At 36.7% G+C, this 24,730-nt stretch overlaps 1 protein-coding gene across 3 annotated transcripts in view; it reads left to right on the forward strand.

The window, feature by feature from the left end:
* ARSL (arylsulfatase L) overlaps nt 1-23,757 on the forward strand; it is a 48,016-nt gene extending 24,259 nt beyond the window's left edge. For all 3 annotated transcript variants that reach the window (XM_069072849.1, XM_069072850.1, XM_069072848.1), the window contains exons 6-11: nt 1,893-2,316; nt 6,582-6,718; nt 17,572-17,706; nt 18,487-18,649; nt 20,103-20,224; nt 21,496-23,757. In XM_069072849.1, coding sequence (XP_068928950.1) covers nt 1,893-2,316; nt 6,582-6,718; nt 17,572-17,706; nt 18,487-18,649; nt 20,103-20,224; nt 21,496-21,854 — 1,340 coding nt within the window. In that variant the 3' untranslated portion in view covers nt 21,855-23,757. The remainder of the gene's footprint in view (nt 1-1,892; nt 2,317-6,581; nt 6,719-17,571; nt 17,707-18,486; nt 18,650-20,102; nt 20,225-21,495) is intronic.
* The last annotated feature ends 973 nt before the right edge of the window (nt 23,758-24,730 follow it).

Genomic DNA, 24,730 nt, shown 5'->3' on the forward strand with positions numbered 1-24,730 from the left:
AATCAGGAAGATTCATCTTCCTGAATTCAAATCTGACCTCAGATACTTACTAACTGTGGGACCCTGGGCAAAATGCTTAACCCTGTTTGCTTCAGTTCCTTACCTGTAAAATAAGCTGGAGAAGGAAATGACAAACCACTTCTTTGCCAAGAAAATCCCAAATGGGGTTACAAAAAGTTGGAAATAACTCAAAATGACTGAAAAAAAAACAAGGATCCCTCAGTGTCAGGATGACCTGGGGATCGATTCTGGGCTCAGACACTTAGCACCCACCCAGAACCACCTGGCCGTGTAACCTTGAGCAAGTTACTTAACCCCAATTGCTTAGGGGAGGCCAGGTGGCTCAGCGAGTAAGAGCACCGGCCCCAGAGTCGAGATGACCTGGGATCAAATACAGACTCAGATACTTAGCACCACACCCAGAAATAACTGGTCATGTAACCTTGAGCAAGTTACTTAACCCCGATTGCTATAAAAATTAAATTAAATTAAAAAAAAAACAAAAACAAGGATTTTACTCTGTGAGATCACTTGGCCATTTCAAGCCATCTGCTTGAATTGGCATGTAAACTTTTCAAAGTAAGTTAGAAGTTTTGCTCAGACTTTCATTTACTATTTTTTTTTTGAAGAAGCACTATAATTTCACATTTCCTTTGTAAACCACTTTCCCTTGTATCAAAGAAGTATAGCCAGGTAAAACACAATGACACATTGATTAAGCCTAACAATGCATTCCTCATCCTATATCCAGAGTATAGTAACCCTCATCTGACAAAATGAAGATGTGACGTATCATTGGTCCTATGGAGCTAAGACTGGTCATTGTGTTGATCTGAATTCTAATTTTTCTTTTTGGTGTTATTTTTTCCTTTTGCCCTGTTTTGGTCATCATGTAGATTGCTCTCTGGTTACTTATTGTACTCTGCATCAATTCATGCAAGTCTATAGCTTGTATAAATTCTTCATATTTACTTTTTAGGATGTGTAATAGTCTATTACGTTCAAGTGCTACAATTTATTCAGCCATTTCCCAATTTGTGGCATCTATTATTATTTTGTTAGCACAAAAAATGCTATGATGAATATTTTGGCATTCATGGATTCTATCTATCTCTGATCTCTTTGGAGAATATACTGCCAGACTTATCATTGAGTAAAAAGGTATATACCATTTAGTCACTTTTCTAGCACAGTTCCAAAGTGTTTTTAAAATGGTTAGACCAATTTGTATTTTCACTAACAAGGTTAATTTTTTTCTGGATTCCTACTTTATTGACAAAACTCTGCCTCTTCTTAGAATTTGCTAAATTTTTTAGTAATAATGGCAGAATTTTATTTATTTTTATCATTAATTTAAAAAAAATTAAGTTCCAAATTCTCTCACTTCTGCCCCTTCTCATCTCATTGAGAAGTCAAGCAATATGGCATCAGTTATATATGTGAAGTCATGAAAACCATATTTCCACTTTAACCATTTTGCAAAAAAGAAAAAAAGGCAAGAAAAATAAAAAGACTATGATTCAATCTGCACCCAGAGTTCATCAGTTCTCTCACTATTAACAATGTTAATAGTTTACCTGACTTCCTAAAGCCATGGGGGTTCACTTAAAGAAACCCTTTTGGGGACTTTTTTAAACTTAATAAAGCAAGAGTTAATTAGTATTTGTGGAATAATCTAAGATCCCCAGATAGGAGATATGTAATTTAAAACATTGTCATAATTTCTGGCCTTTCTATTCCTGTCAGTTTGAAGAATCCAGGGATAACTTCCATTCTTATTAAGGAATTTGAGTTAAACAAGATGACCACAATTATAGTGTAAAACAGTAGCCATTGAAGATATCAGTCATGATAATAGTATCAGTTTTAACAATCTAACTCTCAATTTTCAGGAAAATGGCACCTGGGACTGAATTGTGAATCCAGAACTGACCATTGCCATCATCCATTGAACCATGGTTTTGACTTTTTTTATGGAATGCCATTTTCCTTAATGGGTGATTGTGAATATTCAGTACTATCTGAGAAGCGTGCAAAACTGGAGATGAGTTTTTACTTTTATATTCAGATCATACTCCTGACTATATTTACATTGACCATTGGCAGGTTTACTGGCATATTGCCAGTGCCATGGAAGATAACCATCGTCATTGCCATCATTGGTTTCCTCCTTTTCCTAATACGGCATTTTCTTTATATCTTAATTAAGTATGGGGACTGTTTTCTGATGCGAAACCACACTATTACTGAACAACCAATGATCTTCAAAAGAACTACCTCCCTCATACTGAAAGAAACAGTTTCATTTATTGAAAGGTAAGTTATAACCATAGAATAGTGTCTATATTATGCCACTTAGCCAGGTACATGAAAAATAAAATAGTGCATATAGTCTTAGGAAGTAAATAATCTTTCCACCATAAAGGTATCTTGACTTTTTATCAAATAAATAAAAAAAATTTAAAAATACACACACGCACATACACATACACATTTGTACACATACACATATATACATACACACATAAATATATATATGGGTGTGTGTGTTTAAATCAGATGTAGAATATAATTTGTTCAGTTTTGACTGAAGCAGTTTTTTATGACTCTTAAGTCATCTTTCTATGCCATACTATTCCCCTAGAAACAGTGCAGTATGGTCAACTTACTGTCTGTGTGATGTAAGATCCTTTTTTTCTGAGGACTTCAGTTTCCTCTTTGAAAAAAAAGGAGGAAGTTGGATTAGATGAGATTTGACAGCCCTTCAGCTCTAAATCTATGTGCCTATGAAAGCAAGAGTCCTACCCAAGTTTTAAGTGTTCAGAAAGGAAACCATGTTTAAAGTATTTCCAAGCCCAAATGGAATAGGAAAATTCACTGAAAAGGGGACAAATAGGTATTTAATCATGACACAGAATAGAATTTATATTCTCTCTGTATGTTCTTGTATTAAGTCAGTGATGGTGCAAACAAATGTGGACCTTTTGTGCCAACAAGAAAGAGTCTTGTTTTATTTTTGTTTAGTTATTTTCATTCATGTCTGACTCTTTGGAGATGGCGACCCAATTTGGGGTTTTCTTGGCAAAGATACTGGAGTGGTGTGCCATTTCCTGCTCCAGCTCATTTTGCAGATGAGGAAACTGAGGTAGACAGCTAGTAAGTGTCTAAGGTGAGATTTGAACTAAGGAACATGAATCTTCTTCATTCCAGGTCTGGTGTTTTATCTACTGTGCCACCTAGGTGCCCTGTAGAGACAATTTAGTAATAAAGAAATACCCAGAGAATTATGGATCAAAAAACTAATAAAAAGTTCACCTTTCCTTAGACAGTGGATAGAGAACTGAGTAAAAATATTTAAGATAAATAATCCCATGTGCTATAATGTACGGAGAGGAACTGTATATAGTATATAAACAGTAAGCCTTGAAGTCAGGAAGACCTTGGTGGCTTTTAGGTGGTGAGACCTGACTTCAAAATTGGGCTTCAGACACTTACTTGCTCTGTGACCTTAAGTAAATCACTTGACCTCTGTATGCCTCAGTTTCCTCAGCAGTAAAATGGAGATAATTGTAGATTCTACCTCCCAGGGTTGTTTTGAAGATAAAATGAGAAAATACTTGCATGCAAAGTGCTTTATAAACCTTCATATAAATGCTTATTGTTGCTGCCATCTTCTTTGATTGTTGTTGTTTAAGCCCTAACTCAGATATATTCTGTCTAAGTAAACCAGCACATAACATTAACCTCTAGATAACACTCCAAGACTATTCACTGGAAAGAAGGTACTGATAAGCATTGGTAGAAATATTTTTCCTTATCTCAGGTTTCTGTATAATATTGAAACTACTGGTCAAGATCCTATCCTTAAATTCTTTTTTTTTTATTATTATTTGTTCAATTATCAAGCACTAAAATTTTTCTTCCCTTACTCTCCCCCCCTCACTCCCACCCCAGGCACCTAACAGGACCTGGGAATAAAGGTGTCACTGAGGAAGACCCTAGTTTAAATCTAGCCTCAGAAATTTAGTAGCTGACTAACCTTGGACAAGTCCATTAACCTCCATTTGCCTTGGTTTCCTCAATTGTAAAATGGGGACAATAATATCACTTACCTCTCAGGGTTGATATGAAGATCAAATGAGATAATTCTTGTGAAAGCATTGAGCACAGTGCCTGACACATGGTAGGCATTTAATAAACAAATCCCTTTTAACAAATAAGTACAGTAAAAAAAAAAAAAAAACAGTTTACATACTGAATGTGGAATATGCCCAAATGTGAATGTGAATATGTCCCCAAAAGTGGGCCTTACTTCATATCTATTGGTCTATCACCTCTCTGACAGAAGGTGGGCAGAATTCATCAATCTGGGGGCGGCCAGGTGGTTCAGTGAGTAAGAGCACCAGCTCCAGTGTCGGGATGACCTGGATCAAATCTGGGCTCAGATACTCAGCACCACACCCAGAAATAACTGGCTGTGTAACCTTGAGCAAGTTACTTCACCCTGATTGCTTAAAAAAAAAAAAAAAAGAATTCATCAATCTGCTAGAATCATGGCTGATAATTATGTTAATCAGAGTCCTGAAATCTTTCAAAATCTTTCATTTTTATACTACTGATGTTATAGTATAAATCATTCTCCTGGCACTGTTCACTTAACTGTGTATTAGTACATATAAATCTTTCCAAATTTTATTGGAATGATTTCTTTCTTCATTTCTCATAGCGTGATAGAATTCTATTATATTCATGTACCATAATTTGTTCAGCCATTCTTTCAGTTTCCATTTCTTTGCCACCACAAAAAGAGATGCTATAAATATTTTTGTACATTTAGAATCTTTTCCTCTTTAAAAAGGACCATAAGGGGCAGCTAGGTGACGCAGTGAGTAAGAGTGCCGGCCCCAGAGTTGGGAGGACCCAGGATCGGTTCCGGCCTCAGATATTTAACACGCACACAAAAAAACTGGCTGTGTAAACTTGAGCAAGTTACTTAACCCCAATTGCTTTTAAAAATAAAGAAATAAATAGATAAAAAGGACCATAAGCCTAGTATTATTATTTCTATATTCTAATACAGTAGAATATGGGTCCTTTAATTATAAAAACAAATTTTTGAAAGCTTACAATCATCAGTACTTGATACCAACAACTGCATGCTTAATGGTCTAATTTATTCTATGGGCCAAGATTCAAGGTATGAAAAAATATTTGAGAAATGGAAATATACCTAAAATTTGGACCAAAAGGCCCAAGTTTCTTCTTCCCTCTAAGATGAAAAGAAAATATCAGAAAGTGAAAATTTATAATAAAAGATAGAATTGAAAGCATGAAATACAGACAGAAATAAAGTCTTATAGGTACTCAAAATATTAGTATGTTTTAGTATTTAAAGTATATTTAACTGATTCTAATATCTTCACATGAACTGATATGACCAAAGATCTAGTGGAGAAAGGAACCCTTAGAGATAATCTAATACAACTAACTCATTTTACAAATAAAGAAATTTAAGTCAATGGAGATAAGTTTCTGTTTGAGTTTGACTGTACTGATATACAGAAGCTTATAGACTCAAAATTTCTACCATGGACAAATCCTTTAGAGAAAGTTTCAGAGTTTGGGTTTGAAGATAGGTAGAAATTTTTAGAGGTGGGATTTGAAGCCAAATCCTGTGACTCCAGAGTCAGTGTGTTTCCTTTGTTCATCAATGCCTTGCCTGATCTGGCTTTGTGAATACTAAGCAACAAATGAACAGCTAGATAGTGCCAACACGATATTGACAGCACCAATGACAATTATGAATATGGCCGTATAGTTCTGAATTGCAAAATATAACAGACTCTCATTGAAGACTGAAGCAAAACATTTATTCAAACACCAGAAAGATGAATCCCAACATCAGAAAACCAAATCCATCATATCAGCAAAGAAACTAATATACCTTATCACTGCAGGAAGCAACACCACCCCAAAGCCTTCCCACAAACAAATACACACAAGCCCAGCTGTCTGTTTGCCTGCATCCTCTCTCCATTTCTAACTGCTCTGACTCCCAGTTTCCTCTCAGCTCTGCTCCATCCTTCCTGCTCCACCTGTTCAGCAAACTCCTCCAACCACAGGCTCCATGTGATTACATTCAGCCTATTAAGGGGCAGGGAAGATCTTCAAATGTCGTTTGGTCTATTTAATGGCAGGGAAGATCTTCAAATTCCCATGACCATTAAGAGTGCTGGGCCTAGAATCAGGAAGATTCAAATCTGACCTCAGTCACTAGGTCACTTTGTCTTGTTTGCCTCAGTTTCCTCATCTGTAAAATGAGCTGGCGAAGGAAATGGCAAACCTCTCCAGTACCTTTGCCAAGAAGACCCCAAATGGGGTCATAAAGAGTCAAACACAGTTGAAAAATGACTGAACAACAAAGCAACACATATAAACAATTGCTTTTTGAGAATACATAAATATTAAAATCAGCATTTGATATCTTTGCTTCTCTAGTCATTTTTATAATTAAAGTGTCACACACACATACATATATACATATGCTTACACATGTATATATACAATGTTTTTAATTTTAGGAGTAAGCATGGGCCTTTCCTCCTCATCGTTTCCTTCTTACATGTACACACACCACTTGTTACTACAGAGAAGTTTCTTCAAAGTAGCAATCATGGATTATATGGTGACAATGTGGAGGAGATGGACTGGATGATAGGTAAGTAAACATCTACAAACAGAAATTATTCTTGCTCTCTAGTCAATGAATCATTTATGAAAACTATATTAAGGATGGAAAGAGTAGATTGATTCAAGTAAAATGCAAGTAACCTGTTTGTAAAGAGTACCAATAAAACCTGGGAGACAACTGGAGGCAGTGTGTAGAAAGGGCTGGGTTTTACTAACAGATTACAGTATTAAGTGTAAAAGCAGAGACAAGTTGTCACAAGAGAAAACTCAAATGCAAAGGGAGTTGACTGCATTACAGAATTAGAAGAGAAAGCTGGAATATCTCAGGTGGTAGAAAAGAAGACTGTTGTGAATTTGGCTCAGAAAAAGAAGCAGAAAAGTAACAGGAGGGAAGTTCATACAGTTTTGATCGAGATTAAGCCTCGTTGTCATGATGACAAGTACCAGGAGAGTGCATATGTACAAAGTGATACTATCTTTCATGACCAAGCTTTAATGAGGGCAGAATCTCACCCCATACAAAGAAGAAAACCACTTAAGTAAGAGATTAATTGATTCGTATACAGAATAGAAAGAATTCATTAAAGCTGGATCACACAGTGAATGGGGAGGTAGCTTTGTGAAATCAGTCTTAAGGGATGGGCTAGAAGCCATATTGCAAAGGTTATGAAATGCTGAACAGAGAAGAGGGTTTTGTTTTTTTGTTTTTTGGGTTTTTTTAATTTTGTCCTTATTCATAGAACATAAACAGGCCATCATGAGCAAGACAATGACATTGTAAGACTTCTTCTTTAGGAAAATCATTTTGACCTCTATTTGGAAAATTGATTGGAAATGGGAAAGACAGAAAGCAGGAAAACCAGTTAGAAAGCTACTACAATCATCCAAGGCAGAAAAGATGAAGTAATTCATTAGAGAGGGGTATGAATGCAGAGGAATGGATAGAGATTAGCAATGTTAAGAAGGTAGCATCAACTTGGATATAGGAATGAGTCAGAGTAAGAGTAGAGGATTACTCCTAGGATAGGAACATTGGAGAATGATTCCCTATACAGAAATATGAACATGAGTAGAACAGATGGTTTCAGGAGAAAAATAATGAGCTTTGATTTATAAATATTGAGTTTGAAATTTCTATGGGATATCTAAGTGAAGATTTTCATCAAACCCTTGGAAATATAAGACTAAAACTTAGGAGAGTCATAGATAGGTAGATTTAGGAGTCACCTGGATAAGAGATGGTAGTTGAATAAATGGAAATTAGATTAAGTTAAGACAAAAGAAGCTAAGACCCAGTATTGGGCCCTGGGGCATGTTTACATATTGTGGGCTGGTGTATCAACAAGCATGCTAGCATATCCAGGATGGCTGCTAGAACAGGTTCTTAGATCTGCTTTTCTAAAGGAAAGCAACTCAAACAAGGTTAACAATCTTACTTTAATCAAACATGTGTGTGTGTATGTGTATGCGTGTGTGTGTATCATTCACTTAGTTTAGGGGAAAAAGTCAGCACCCTGAATTACAGAAAATACAAACAGAAATTACAAGCAGACAAAAAATACAGATAGAAAAATTAGCACAATTCAACAGACCAACAGAAAGGGTTTTAGCTGTCTGACCATACATACATACAGTGATAGCTACCAGAAACAGAAGTACCAACACCTGGGTTTTAAAAGCCAAGGGGCTCGGGGATGCCAGGTAGCACAGCGAGTAAGAGCACCTGCTCCAGTGTTGGGATGACCTGAAGATCGAATCCCAGGCTCAGACACTTAGCACCCACCCAGAAACACCTGGCCATGTAACCTTAAGCAAGTTACTTAATCCCAAATGCTTAGGGGAGGCCAGGTGGCTCAGCGAGTAAGAGCACCGGCTCCAGTGTTGGGATGACCTGGATCAAATCTGGGCTCAGATACTCAGCACCACACCCAGAAATGGCTGGCCATGTAACCTTGAGCAAGTTACTTAACCCCGATTGCTTTAAAAAAAAAAAAAAAAGCCAAGGGGCTCAACGGATATCCAGAGTCTCATCTTGCCAAATCACACAACTCTTCCCATAAGTGAGCCACAAAACGAAACCTCAACTCAGGGAGTATATTTAGCCTTCTCCAGGGTCAGAGGACATCACAACCTTTGTCACCCACTGCCTAATTACAAAGTAACAAGGTATGGGCACGCCTGAAAAACAAGCTTCCCTTGTTGGGTTCCAAAGGAGGCACATTAAGGGGCAGGGAATATCTTCAACTTCCCTTAATGTTAAAGCCGGACTGGAATGATAATCCTGAAAAAGAAAATGAGCAGGATTGAGTAGAAAGGTAGGAACAGGAAAACAACAGCAATGTCCCAAAAACCCAATAAAAGGAGCATATACTGAAGGAGGGCAGTGATCAATAGTGACCAATGTTGAAGACAAATCAAGGAGGATGAGAATTGATGAAAGGCCACTGGATTTAGGAAGTAAGAGATTATCAGAAAAGGAAGATTTCTTCGATTCAGAGATGATAATAGGATATACAATTGGCAGTTTTGATTACAAAATTGTGAAAAATTTTTATATTAAAAAGTAATATAGTTAATTAGAATTACAATATAAATAGCTAATTGGGGAAAAATTCCCCACTTGGGGGAGAGATATAGAATTAGACTGCATTTTTGACATGTGTAATACAATACAAATTTATTTTGCTTGACTATATTTACTTATTGCAAAGGAAAACTTTTATTTGGGAAAGAAAGTTAATGGAAGAAATTAAGGGAAAACTAACAAGTAATGTAAGGAAAATGACAGTGATGCAAAAAGAAGTGTCAATGAAACATTTAAATCATGAATAAGAGGCTAAATGAAGCTCAGAAGGGGATACAGACAAGCGGGGCAATGTTGAAATTATCTCTTAAATTTTTACATATATATATATATATATATATATGCACATATAAGTAAATAAATTTAACATAGGTGTCATTTTATATAAATATATAATAATATGTGTAAACAGTGTATATTAATATAACATTTATAAATATAATTCATATGATACATGTGTGTTATAATGTATAGGTTTCTGTAAATACAATATATAGTCTTTACATAAATATATGATATATATTATAAATATATAAATGTAATATATATATATATATATTACTCAGTAAAGTAGTTGTAGTAGTAGTAGTGGTTGTAGTAGTAGTAGTAATAGTTGATGTTTGTCTTTTGTTCTCAAGGAGGACCATGATATCAGGAAGGTGATGTCATGATATGCAAGTCAATTGTACTTAAGTGAGGGAGGGAGGGAGGTGAAAAGTCGCCAGCCTCACTTTCATCCGAGGAGCCATCTGGCCATCTATAGATGGCCCCTGTGGTAGTGGTAGCAGTACTTTAAAGGTGTATGTAATAGTTTCATTTTTTCATATATATTCTTCTTTCTGGGCAAAAATGTTAGTGTTTTTTGATGGTTTAGATAACATGTTCTACCGTCTCAGTGCCAGAGCAACCCCTCAGGGTTCTAGGGGTACAGTGGAGGGATTCAGCCCGCTCTTCTTTATTGGCTAGAATCCTCATTCTGATTGTTTCTTATCCCATCAATGCTTGCCGTCAGTTACTGACTTTTGTCCCAATTCTATTTAGGCACTTAAAAACAATTAGCTTTTAGAAAAAGATAATTATTTTGAAGCTATAGCAAGAACAAAAGTACAAATGTTTTCCCCAATGCCTCAGGGTCTTATGCTCCCCTCTACAGCCTCTATCTCTGAAGAGAGAGTTGGATAGCATTGGTCCTACCAAATTCACACTAAGTATGGCATGACTGCCAGATAAGTCCTTGTCTTGCCTGGCTCAGGTTCAAGAAGGGTCCATTCATGGTATCAGTGCTGGATGGACTATAAAACTCAGCATGTTCTCCATTCCCAAACTCATGTATAGTCAATTGGTGTGCTCTCTGTTGAAAATCACAAGATCATGGTCTACCATTCTTTCAAAGTCTGCTGAACTCTGCATATATGCCAATTCACCATTATAATGATTTTTCTGGCTCATAATTTTTAGAATACTTTCAACTGAATGTTAAGGATAGAATTCAGAGGAGCTAAGAAGTAATTGAGAGGTATCATATTTGTTTCATAAAAGGAGTTTGGTAGGATGTGTTCTTTGCCTATTATTCCAAATAATTTATTTTATACTGGAATTAGTTGATCTCCAAATGTTTGATAAAATTCGCTTATAAATCTGTCTGACCCTGGCATTTTTTTCTTAGGAAGCTGTAGCAGCAAGCACCCCAGTATCCCCAGGGTGTCTGCCAACACAGGTTCTTGGATCTGCTTTGATAAAAGAAAGCAACTCAAAATGGGTTAACAAGCTTACTTTAATCAGTCAGATATGTATCATTCACCTAGTTCAGGGGAAAAAGGTCAGCACCCCAAAATTCAAAGTATACAGACAAAATTATCAAGACAAAAACAGATCAAGTAGACAGATTTCCAAACTGTCCAACCATTACATCCATATCAAACAACATCTGGATTTCAAAGCCGGGGGGCTCTGGACAACAGCTAGCCCAGAGTTTCATCAAATCACAGAGCACTTCTCAAAGTGAGCCCCAAAAACAAAGCTACACATCAGGGCTTATATAGCCTTCTCCTGGCTCAGAGAATGTAGCAACTTTATTGACTCACTGGCCAATCAAGAAGTATCTACTGAAAAACAAGCCTCCCACCCCAGGCTCCAGGTGCACTCCAGCCTAGGGGCAGGGAAGATCTTAAAAATTTACATTCCCATTACAGAAGCTTATTTATTGCCTATTCAATTTCTTTTTCTAAAATATTCCATTTAGATATTTTATTTATTCTTCTGATAATCTAAGCAATTTATATTTTTGTAAATATTTTTTCCATTTCACTTAAATTTATTGGCATGTAATTAGGCAAAATAACTCCCTATAATTGCTTTGATATCATCTTCACTAGTGACATATTCACCTTTTTCATTTTTAATACTAGTGATTTGGTTCTCTATCTATCTATCTATCTATCTATCTATCTATCTATCTATCTATCTATCTATCTAACTATCTATCTATCTATCTCCCCAACTCCCTCTCCCTCTCTCTGTTTTAATCAAATTAACCAATGGTTTATTGTATTGTTTTTTTTTTCATAAAACCACATCCTAGTTTTATTTATTAATTCAATGTTTTTTTACACTCAGTTTGCTTAATCTCATCTTTAATTTTTAAGATTTCTCATTTAGTGTTTATTTTGGAATTTTAGGTTTTTTTCTTTTACTATTTTTTAAATTGCTTACCCAATTCATTGATCTGTTCTTTCTCTATTTTATAGATGTAAGTATTTAGAGATAAAATTTTCTTCTCATCACTGTTCTTGCTGTATTCCATAGGTATTAAAACGTTGCCTTATTTTTTATCATTCTCTTTAATGAATTAGTGATTGTTTCTATAATTTGTTCTTTAATTCTTTCATTCTTTAAGATTAGGTTGTTTAATCTCCAATCTCCAATTCATTTTTTATCTGTTTCCATGATCCCTTATTAAACATAATTTTTATTGCATTGTGATCTGAAAAGTATACCTTTAATATTTATGCTTTTCTACTTTTAACTACAAAATTTTTATGTTCTGATATATGGCCAATCTTTTTAAAGGTTCCATGAACTTCTGAGAAAAAGGTATATTCCTTTCTGTTCCTATTCATTTCTCTCCATATATCTATCATATATAACTTATGTAAGACTCTGCTTTCTTGGTCTCTTTTTTTCTTTTTTGGTTAAATTTATCTAGTTCTGAGAGGGGAAGATTAAAGTTCTCCGCTATTATATATATACATACACATACATATAGTAATGTACATATACATATAGTAATACTATCTCAACCTGTAATTCATTTAACTTTAATTTTTTTTTCAAACTACTCTAGTAATAATGACAGTCTTAAGAATATTGATAACATTTTCATATATAAGAAATAAACAATTTGACCTCAGTGAGGGCTGTTCAGCCACCAGGCTCACTTTCTCCTATGAAGTCATCTGGGTCCAGCGGCCAGATATAGACAACTGGACATAGCCCAGGATGCAGTGGGGGATCTTGGCCTTTTCAAGCTAAGGTCTTTAACAGATCTCAGTTTGACTGAGACAACACCCATTCAGTGGGTAACTAGGTGGTACAGTGAATAGAGTACCAGGCTTCAAGTCAGCAAGAACTGAGTTCAAATCCAGCCTTAGACACTTACTAGCTTTGTGATCCTTAGGAAATCATTTAACACTTATTTGTTTTTAAGTAATAAGAGATGTCTAGGCATATTTAGGGGCAGAAGAGATTGAGTCACTAAATAAGATGTTGAAAACAGAGGAGGGGAAATGATCAAAAGAATAAGCTTCTGGGGGGAGACAGAAAAGAATTAGGATCTAGAACGCAAAGTGGTTGATGTTGGCAAAGAGAAGGGCCACCTCATCCTCTGGAGCAAAGTAAAAAACAATGAGAAATAATGTTAAAATCAGTTCAAATGTGAAATTGGGAAGCAGAGAGCTAGAGATAAATCACATCTATTTTTTAAAGTATGATGCAAAGTCCTTTATTGAAAACATGACATGGAGGGAGATTTTAAGTAACTTAAGGAAAGAAGGGAAGATGTGGAACAACTGCTATGGGGATAGAGAACCAAGAAGAGAAAAGAATGGATGATAAGGTCTCAGATTAGATTAGGTAGAATAAACTTGAAGAGACCTATTAGCATGGTTATATGACTTCCTCCAGCAGTACTCTGCACAAAGCAGATAAAGAGAGGGAAGTTGATGGAAGTAACCCAATGTTTGGCTTCAGCAAATGAAAAGCAAAGATAGCACAATGGGGTAAAAGATTCAAAAATAATTTAAAAAAAGCAACAAAACAAACTTAAAGCATTAAGGTTTGTACTTTATGTATACTATCATTTTATCCTCACAACTCTGAGGAAGATACTCTTCTTATAATACCCATTTTACAGATGTGGAAACTAAATCTTAGAGAGGTTAGGTGACTTGCTACCCATGGTCATGCATCTAGTAAGTTTCTGAGGCAAGAGTTGAATTCCACATCCAATTCTCTGTCCACTATACTAAGTTGCCTTCCAGGTATAAATCTGAACTAGTTAACTAAAGGATCAAGATGGGGGGGGGGGGAGAGTCAGTTTAGGGTAGTGGCTGAAGACCCAAAATGCAGAGATGTGATTTTTAGTTTGGACTTAAAGGAAGTCTGGGAAATCAGGAAACAGAGATGAGGAGGGAAAACAGGCTGAGGGTTGGGGGATAATGGGCGTGGTGTGGGGACAGCCCAAGAAAATGTCTGGAAATGAGAGGTAGTGTTTTGTTCATGGAACTAAAAGGGGAGCTGTAGGCATGGTGGTGGCCCAAGCTAGATTGTGAAAGACTTTAAAGGTCAAATAGATAATTTGGTATTTGATCCTGGAGATGATAGGGATCCATTGGAGTTTGCTGAGGTGGGAGGTGGGAGATTAGAGAGTGACATGGTTTGACTCATGCTTTAGGAAAATATCTTTTCCAGCTCAGAAGAGTATGGTGTGGGAAAAGACTTGAGGTAGGCAGGCTATTTCAATAGTCCAGCATGAGGTGATCTAAGCCAAGAATGTCAGGTAATAAAAGGGAGTATTTTCTAGAGCTGTTGCAAAAGCCTTGGCAACAAATTGGATATGTGTGGGGTATAGCCACCCCCAAAATCCCCTACCCAGAAAAATTAAGTCAGAGGTATCTTGAGGAAGGAACAGAAAGTTTTTTATTCCTCCTTATTTATTTTGTTTTAGTTTGTTTTTTAGGATCAGACTGATAAGATTTTCTTTTGATCTAGAACACTGAGTAAGGACAAATGAATTAGATTTGAAATCTGATACAAATGCCCAGTACTTCCCTAAAGGCTAACTGACTTGGAAACTGCTTTTACAAATGTATGCTCTTTCTGAAAGAAGGCAGGCCTTTGGACTTCAGCAAAACAAGGGAGTATTTCCTTTTCCTGAATGAGAAAATTTTCCTCTTCTCAGAGCCCTAGAGAACATAGGAATGAGCTGAGAGAGGAGGTAAAATAATCAAAAGAGAGAAACAGTCTAGAGTCACTGGGCAATAAAGCTGTAGGAACATCAGCCCTATTGTTGAAGGTTAGGGGCACTGGGACCCCGAAGCAGCCACACACAGGTCCTGCCAAAATGAATTCAACCCAAACCTTCTTTCAGCCAAAGAAAAGCAAAGTTTATTAAAGATCTACCCTTTGGGGTAGCCTCTTAAGGAATCTGAATCTTTGTATCAATAATGCCAGAGATCTAGATAGAATCTTAGCCCTTGTGATGCTTGTATTGAAAAGTGGCTCAGATTCAATCTGAACAACTTCATAGGGGGGCTTATACATACAAAGAGAGTGGGAGAGGTCTAGAGATGGCCAAGTAGTCTGGGGTGACTGGAGGAGGAGTCCAGGAAGGATCTTGATGGGATTGGTCTGTAGGCTGGGGTGACTAGAAACTGGACACCAGGAACCTAAGAGAATGGAATTAAGGGTGGGAAGTAGTCAAAGGCACTCCAGAGGTGACAGACAGTGGAGGGTTAGGCTAAGTTAAGGGTAACACAGATTTGGGCATAGCAGTAATGAGAGGCTTATAACTTCAGGGAAATTCTAGATCAGGTGGGAAGATTCAAGGAGAGTTCAAGGGGGTTCTCAGATCCTGTACCCCATCACTATTCCCTGGGTGCAAATTTAGGCATAAATATCATTTTTGAGGTTGAAGCAGGTTTCAAGCTCAGTTTTTCAAGTTTTCAAGTTCAGAATAGTCGCTATAAATGGGCTTCTTTCCCTTAGGGGAGAGTCCTCGACCTGAGACACCCTGCTTTGGAACTTTGGCTTGTCTAGAGCTGAGACTATGGCCTCAGAGCAGTAAAATAGAAAAGCCCTAATGGTCCTTAAGCACCACTGGTCTAAGGGTTTCCAAACCTTTTGAGGCCCTGTATTCTTTCACATTTAATAAAACTTTCCTTACCCTTTATTTAATTAAATAGATTTATTAATTTCAGGAAGATAATAGAGCTGTTTACAAAATATTCTCCATACACATCAACAAGCTTCTTGTACTACATAGGGACATTCATACATCAGGTTGAGAACTCACTTTACAGATAGGGAAACAGAGACCCAGAGAAAGGAAAAGGTTTTCCAAAGATTACCCAGCTAGTTTGTTACAGACTAGAGTAAGTGTTCAAGACTAGAATACATCACTCCTGATTCTCAGTAGGATGCCTTTCCACTGAAATAACTGTCTCAAGAATTATCTGATTAGGTTAATTTTGGTCAGCCTAGTGAGCCTCTAAAACAGAGGTCTCGTAATTTTTTTTGTATTATAGATCCCTTTGGCAATCTGATGAACCCTATGGGCTCTTTCTTGTGAAGAATTATTGTTGCCTACATTCATAATTAAAGGAAATGCTCAATTTCCCCAGTGCTTAGTACAGTACCTGTCACAAGTAGGTACTTAAGTGTCTATTTATTGATTAATTTTAAAAATTAATGAAAAATAAAGGTGTTATTTTTCTCATCCAAATTTGCAGATGCCCTGAAATGCACCTCATATTATGCATACTGATTATCTATTGCCAGCTATTAAGGGGACTTCCAGAATTCTATTACTTTATGCTCAGTCAGTAGATCTATATTGAATGAATAAATGGATGAGTGAATGTGTAAGCAAATCTCTGTTTCAAGGTTGATCCAACTAAGGTCTAGTCCAGGCCTGCATCATGCAGATTGCTTGCGGACTGCCAAAAGATTTTGGTCGACCCACAAAAACATCATGCGGGCCTATTCTAGTCACTAGACCTTAGTTTCTTTGTGTGAAGCCCATGTCCTCTAGTCTGCTCCCTGCAGGTGGTCATCTTTTATAATGTAGGTGTGGAATAGAACTCTGTCCTGTGCTTTGATCCCTTCCCACTAATGAAAATTCAGTTTCACTAGTTGCAGAGGTAGAAAACCTATTTCAGGGGAACAGGAAAAATGGATGTAGCCATGTAGATTTTTTCCTACACATTCAACAGTTAAACAAAGAGGGAAAAATAGAATATTGCCCAGAGGAAATAGAGGGCGATATACCTTCACTTTGCTTAACTTGCTAAAATTTTGTTGTTGTTCAGTCATGTCTGACTCTTTTTGACCTCATTTTGAGTTTTCTTGGCAAAGATACTTGGAGTGGTTTGCCATTCCTTCTCCAGGTCATTTTATAGATGAGAAAACCAAGGCAAACAGGATTAAGTGACTTGCCCACAGTCACACAGATAGTGTCTGAGACCACATTTGAACTCAGGTCTTCCTGACTCCAGTCCTGGCACTCTATCAATGTGCTTCCTAGCTAGTTTCCCCAAACTCAAAATTTAGCTAATATTAAATATTTTTCTACCATTTAAATTAAAACAAAGTAAGAAATAGAAGAAATATATATATATATATATATATATATATATATATATATATATAAATTTTAATAGAGTCCATAAAGATGATTTCACAACTGGAAAGAAAATATGATAGCACCCTACCTTCTTCCTCTGATTTAAATTTGGGGACAAAGTTTTATTTACTGATTTCTGAATTTTAAGAAACAAAATTTTAACAAGCAAAAAAGCTCACAGTTCTCAGGTAGGTAGCTTTCCAAAGAAGTTAGAACAAACTAAAAATTATAGACTTGGAATCAGGAATACTTGCTTATAAGAATAGTCAGTTCAATGACTTTAAAACTAGAAATTACTTCCAACTGGTATATTTAAAATACTGTATTTCTACTGAATTTCTTACTGCATAACATTTTTTTGTTATTGAATCAGCTTCAATATTACCCTTCTCCTTAGGTAAAGTTCTTGAGACTTTGAACAATGAAGGTCTGACAAAAAGTACGCTGGTTTATTTTACTTCTGACAATGGCGGGTCTTTAGAGTCTCAGATAGGAAGTGAACAGCATGGTGGCTGGAATGGTATATATAAAGGTAAGCCTTCTCATATTCATTAATTCTCAGTCATTTGTTTCTGTGGCAGAGCAATCCCTGCTTAGCTTTCCACAGCTCCCTCACGAACCGAACTGACAAAACCTGTTTGTAGAGATTCTAGGAAATCTGATCTGTTTAATTTGTTCAAGGGATCCTAAAGTGATGATCTCTGATTTGTTAGTTAGACAATGGAAGCAAACATTCCATTAGAGTGTTTTATGCACAATGAACAGACAAAGGACAGTAGAACTTAATAAAAATGACACTAAATCAGAGCAAAAGCTTGAAAATTTGAGACATATATTATTTTAAAGAGAAGTTTCAAAAACCAAGCAGAAGATTTTGTATTTGATCCTGAAGGCAATGTGTCAGAGTGATTAGAACCAAAACTTCACGAATCACTTTTCTTTAATTTAACTGGGCTCATTATTGGTCTCAGATACAAGCACAAGCATGTAAAATATAACCTGGAGAAAGGTATCAAAAAGCTAATAATAGCGTGAGAGTAATAATGAATCATCTTGGCACTTAGAAAAGCATTTTTAAGTCTTAAAAGGTATGAGAATAAACAATGGACACTGAAATTGCCATTTATCATAAAATGGTTGGTTTAAATGAGTTCTCCTCCCCCAAAAAGATATTTTTAATGCCTCCTCCCCAGATGAAACCAAATATTGTGGTAAAGTTTCTCTTAAAACAAAGAAGAAAGATATTTTATTCATAAACAGTCACTTTTCTATTTTTTTAATAATGAATTTTGTCTTTTTAAATTAAACTAAGGAGGCAAAGGCATGGGAGGCTGGGATGGTGGCATTCGGGTCCCAGGGATATTGCGGTGGCCTGGAGTATTGCCAGCAGGTCGTGTGATTGATGAACCCACAAGCCTGATGGATATCTACCCAACAGTGGCTCATTTGGGAGGTGGTAAAGTGCCCCAAGATAGGTAAAGAAATCTTTATGTACAATTCATTCCATATCATTTGCAAAATGATGCCTCTGTGGTGATTGTTGTCCTAAATTCAACTTCTGAAAAGTTGCATTCATTGGGCCAGCTATGTGGCACAGTACCAGCACTGGATTCAGGAGGACCTGACTTCGAATTGGGCCACAGACACTTAACACTTACTAGCTGTGTGACCTTGGGCAAGTCACTTAACTCCGATTGCTTTGTCAAAAAAATTTCATGTGATTTAATATCAAAATTTAAAAGGTGGGAGATACAGTATCCCCTATATTCATGTTTAAGAGAAAGGGGAAGAGTTATGATTATCTAATTTGTATTTTTGCCTGAATTTATGAGAAATTTATAGAGCAAGATGATTCTGATTAAGACACAAGCAATCATAAAATTTAAGTCTAAATGGTCTATACTTCAATAGAATCCTTGGTTTATAGTCAGGAAGATGCCCAATGGATAGAGCTTTTGCCTTAGAATCAGAAAGACGAAGTTCAAATCAGACACTCATTAGCTATGTAACTCTGGACAAATCTCTTAACCTTTGTTTCCTCATCTGTAAAATGGGGATCATAATAGCACCTAACTCTTGGGATTATATTAGATAATAGCTGTAAAGTGCTTTGCAAAACTTAAAACACTTAAAGACATAAATTCTGTCTATTATTATTGTTAATCAGAAGGGACCATAGGAGACAACAACTCATCATTACAGATGAGGAAACTAGAGTGTAGAGAAATGCTTCAACAAAAGCAATTCTACTCAACAAACATATATTAACTGCCTGCCATTTTCAAGATTCCATGCTAGTTTCTGGGAATACAAAAACAGATAAAGGCGTTGCTTTCAAGGAACACACATTCATGTACACGTGTAGACACATACATACACACACAAGTGCACACATGTGCACACACACACACAGAGGGAAAACATCTTATCCAGTGATTTTCAGTCAAGTGGAAAGCAAGAATTGTACTAAGAAACATGTTGAGAATAAAATAATTTAGGTCATTTTTTTCCCTTATTCCCTCTGAATTATATTTCAGTCAAAAGTGGTGCTGAAGGTAAATTATGTGGATCACTTCCTTAAATGCTTATATCACCTTGCCTCAGGTGCCAACTAAACATGACAAATGACCTTAATATTTTATTTGCTCTTTTCCTCATGAATAAGAGACTAAGCTTTAGAAATGGAAAGGATATAATGTGTTATCAAGCCCAGTCACTCATTTTACAGAGGAGGAGACAGAAACAAGAAGAGGCTAAATAGAATGGCTGGGGTCACACAGCTAGTAAGTGTCTGAAGGGAGATTTTAACCCAGGTCCTCCTAAGTACAAGTCCAGCATTCTACTCACTGTCCCCCACTGCTGCCCTGGATGAAACATTTGAACATATAGTGCTGCTCACTCCTAGCCTTCTTATGTCTGTTCCCTCAGAGTTATTGATGGTCGAGACCTGATGCCTTTACTTCAGGGAGAAGCTCATCAATCAGATCATGAGTTCATGTTTCATTATTGTGAATCATATTTGCATGCTGTTCGCTGGCATCCAAAGGACAGTAAGTAGAAGACGTTCTTTGTTCAAAGCTCCAAAAATTCAATAGAAGTAGCAACAGTTTTAGAAGATATTCAGAGTTTTGCAAAAATAACGGTTTCCTTAAGAAGCTGGAAAATCTGTTATTTCCTCTATTCTGGCTATTTCATTGGTCATATAATTTCATGGATATAGAGCACAGCTAGGTGAGGAAACTCCTTTTACCTATTCGGATTAACGTTTTCTCTTTAATTTGCAATCCAATAATCTGACTTAGAGTGCTGAGAACTTAAGCAAATTACCAAAGGTAATACAGTGAGGATGTATCAGAGGTGTGATTTGAACCCAGATCTTCCTGTATTTCGGGAAAGAAGTGGATACAGTAACTGGCCTGGATTCATGAAGCCTGATTTTCCTCAGTTCAAATCTGACCTCGGACACTTATTAGCTGCATGACCCAGGGCAAGTCACTTAACCATGTTTACCTCAGTTTCCTCATCTGTAAAATGACTAAAGAAGGAAATAGTAAACCATTCTAGTATCTCTGCCAATAAAACCCCAAAAGGGGTCACAAAGAGTCAGACATGATGGAACAACAACAAAAACTTCCTGGATTCATGAATGACTTTCAACTCCACCATGCTTCCCTTTCTTTTTTTTTAATTATTAATTAATTAATTTTTAGTTTTAAACATTCACTCCTATAAGATTTTGAGTTCCAAATTTTCTTCCCCTCCCACCACCCCAAGACAGTGTGCAATCTGATAGAGGCTCTATATATACATTCATATTAAACATATTTTTACATTACTCATGTCGTAAAGAAGAATTAGAACCAATGAGTGAATTAAGAAAGAAGTAGCAAATGAATAAAAGAACAAATAGTGAGCTTCGATCTACATTCAGACTATACTTCTTTCTCTGGATGTGCATAGCATTTGCCATCATGAGTCTTCTGGAATTGTCTTAGATCCTTGTATTGCTGAGAAAAGGTGAGTCTATCAAAATTAGTCATGTTGCTGTTACTGTGTACAAGGGTCTCCTGGTTCTGCTCACTTCACTCAGCATCAATTCATGTAAGTCCTTCTATATTTTTCTGAAGTCATCTGCTCATTATTTCTTATGGAACAATAGTATTCTATTACATTCATGTTCCACAATTTGTTCCCATGCTTCACCTTCTTAAGTATTTAAATTTGAAAGAAAATCTTTAAGTGATTCAAATAATGTCAGTAGTCAAATGAGAATAAATTGTGAGTTTCACCTTCAAACTCTACTGCTTTCTTCTTCTTTTAGGTGGTACAGTGTGGAAAGTACATTATGTGACCCCAATATTCCACCCAGAGGGTTCTGGTGCCTGCTATGGAAGAGGAGTTTGCCCATGTTTTGGAAAGGGTGTAACTCACCATGACCCACCTTTGCTGTTTGACCTCTCAAGGGATCCTTCTGAAGCTAATCCCCTTTCACCTGACACTGAGCCTCTATTTGGTACAGTAATTGCAAGAGTAGAACACGCTGTACAAGAACATTGGGCTACACTAACACCAGTTCCACAGCAGCTCAACACTTTTAATAACATCTGGAAACCGTGGCTTCAGCCATGTTGTGGCACATTCCCATTGTGTTGGTGTGATTGGGAAGATCAGCACAAATAAGATAATGTTAGGACTGTATAGGTGACAAAAGTCCCTTTGTATATTCAATTGAAGTTAATATGGAGAACCATTGTAAAATTGCCAATGTAGATTGTGTTATCCAAAACGCAGTGCTTTAAAATGTCCACTAACTAAATTCTTAGTCCCATAAAACTCCTAATATCAAAAAAGCACCAAACCCCATAGGATTTGTAAATAACCTGTAAACAAACAAATAAAAATAAGAAACTTATCTTTACACCTTGAAAGCTAGAACAGGAACAACATAGTCTCAAAGACAGAGTTCAAGATGTGGGACTCTTTGAATCTAGCCTGACCCTAGTCCCCAGACCCCTTAAGAGACAACTGAGTTTCTCAATCTATTCCAGAAAAAGTCCAGTGTTTATAATAGTCCACATTCTCTGTTGATTATCTCCAATTTATCTTGTTTGTTCATAGTTGTCTTTCATGTTGTTATTTGCCCCATAGAGACTGTGAGCTCCTTGAGAGCAAAGACAGGCTTTTTTTTTTTTTTGCATCCCCAGAACTTAACACAGCATCTGGCACATAGTACCCACTTAATAAATTCTTGCCGCCTGGCCAACTCCTAAAACTTTGTATAACATAAAATTAAGCCTTGATGACAATTGCCAAACAAAACCAACCAACTAAGGAACTTTAGGCTTGGAGATGACTGCTTGCAACCTAAAATGTTTTCAATAATTTCTGTAACTCTCCACTCAGTAATTTCTGTAATTCTCCATTTTGTATTTTTATACAATGTCTGTAACTCTCCACATTGCATATGGATGGGTGTAATAGTAATGTAATTTAAAGATTCCCCCTTGTATTGGCTTGGTTTTTAGTTTGATTGTGTTAAAACCCAGAGCTTGTGAATCCCACTTGTGGAATGGACTTGTTGACGTGAAAAGAGAGGGCTGAACTGGGAGGAGCTGGTGACGTAAATTTAGAGAGACACAAGAAAAGAGAGGGGCAGAAGAACTTTTTGGAAGCAGCATCTTGGAGGCAGAGAGAGACTGAGAGGATTGCTGAGGGCCAGTTTTTATTGCCCAGGACTTTTGAGAGCTGCCACCTAGAACTGCCAAAGACCAAGGAGACATGGCTGTTATGCTGGTACTTTGTCTGTTTTGAGGTTGTTTTGCCAGATTTGTCCACTGGTGAAAGACAGTCCTGTTGTTGCAGAGGTTCTGGAACCTGGCTGTTGGTTCAGAGCTCCTGAGACTGTTCTGCAGACAGAGAGTGAATTCTGTCCACTGGTGAAGGACAGTCCTGTTGTTGCAGAAGCTTGGAAACCTTGCTGTTGGTTCAGAAGCCCTGAAGAAGGATTTTCTTGTTGTATGTTTACAGAAATCCTGGAAGGGGGTTTTGCTAATGTTTTCAGGGGTCTGAGGACTGTTCTTCAGACAGAGAATGAATTAATAAAGGCACTAGCAATGTATCTTGTGGCCTTGCTAGGCTTTGTCTCCCCAGGAACAAAGATTGCCGAAAACTTGCCTCGTGTCAAGATGAAGAAAAGACCTCTCTTTGGGTATTAAATGCTGTGCTTAAGCTTGTTGTAACTCTGGGGTAAATTCAACTGTGATCCAAGGGTGGGGAACTTTTCACTTTTTTGTGCTCTGTGATTAAGCAAATAAATGTACTTTTGATTGGAAACTAATCTCCATTTGAGAAGAGGGGCTTTGTGATGGACTAAATGAATGTACAGCCTAGGGGTGGAACAGTATTTAGAAGAGGGATTTTGTGATTGATTAAATGAATGTAATGTCCAGGGGTGGGGTAGTACTTGGAGATTATTAAATTACACTTGGTAAATGCTGTATTTTCAAGTATGCTATATTTTGATTCTGTCTGTTCTTAATTTTTCACTGAATAAAATGGAGAGCACCTATGCTGGTCTTTTGAACCTTGGGAAGTTGCCTTTGGTTGGCATCACAATGGGGCAAAATAAAATCTTCTTTATCCTCCTGAAACCTTATCTTAGTAGTTCTGAAGTATGAATATATTAAAGTATGACATTTATTACTTGCTAATACTTCCCTATAAACCACCCCATTGGGTAGATCCAATCCTAGATTTTGAAAAGCTATGCCAGTGGTGTACAACGTGTTAGGACCTATGGAGCTAGGAAGGTTTTGCTTAGTAACTCAATGGTGAATTAAATTTCCGTAGGTCTGAGGAATAAATGAGAACAGGTTTGAGCATGTAGAGTTCCAGGCATTAGTGGGACATTCATACAGAAATATTCAGAAAGCAGTAGAAAATTCAGGTATAAACTCTGAATAGGAGTTGAAGATAAAAGATATTTGGAAAAAAAAAATTGAACAAAGGTAGAAACCACCAGAATAAGAGAGTATAGAAAGTTAAGAGAGGGTGGAGAAAATAAATGGAAAGGAATGAATTTGAAGGCTTAAAGGCATAATGTCAGCTAGAAAGGAAGTGGTAGGCTCTGGTTATATGACTCTTCTTCAAACCCCATTTCTGTCACTTCCTATGTGATCTTAAGCAAGTCAATTAATTTTCTTCATCCTGAGTTTCCTTATTTTTTAAATGAATGGGTTAGGCTAGATGGGCTCTGAGGATACTTCCAGCTCTAAGGCTTTGAGGCATAGGAGGATGATGAGCCAAGAAAAGAGACTGATTAAAGAGGAAGAAAACCATGAGCTTTCTCTTAGTTGGACTAGACCGCCTACTAATTTTATAAATGAGAAAATTCAGGCACAGGGATCAAGATAAAAAACTAGTTAGTAACCCAATCAGGATTAGAACTGTAGGTTATAGTTCCCTGAAGCCTATTCTACTAGTAGCTGTGTAGCTCAGTGGGTAGAGCTCTGGGCCTAGAGTTAAGATCTGAACTCAAATTTGGCCTCAGTCACTTA

The sequence above is a fragment of the Petaurus breviceps genome, unplaced genomic scaffold (genome assembly GCF_028583685.1).
Source record: "Petaurus breviceps papuanus isolate PSGF00001 unplaced genomic scaffold, PetGlider_PUasm1.0 90849, whole genome shotgun sequence".
In the NCBI taxonomy this organism is placed as follows: domain Eukaryota; kingdom Metazoa; phylum Chordata; class Mammalia; order Diprotodontia; family Petauridae; genus Petaurus; species Petaurus breviceps.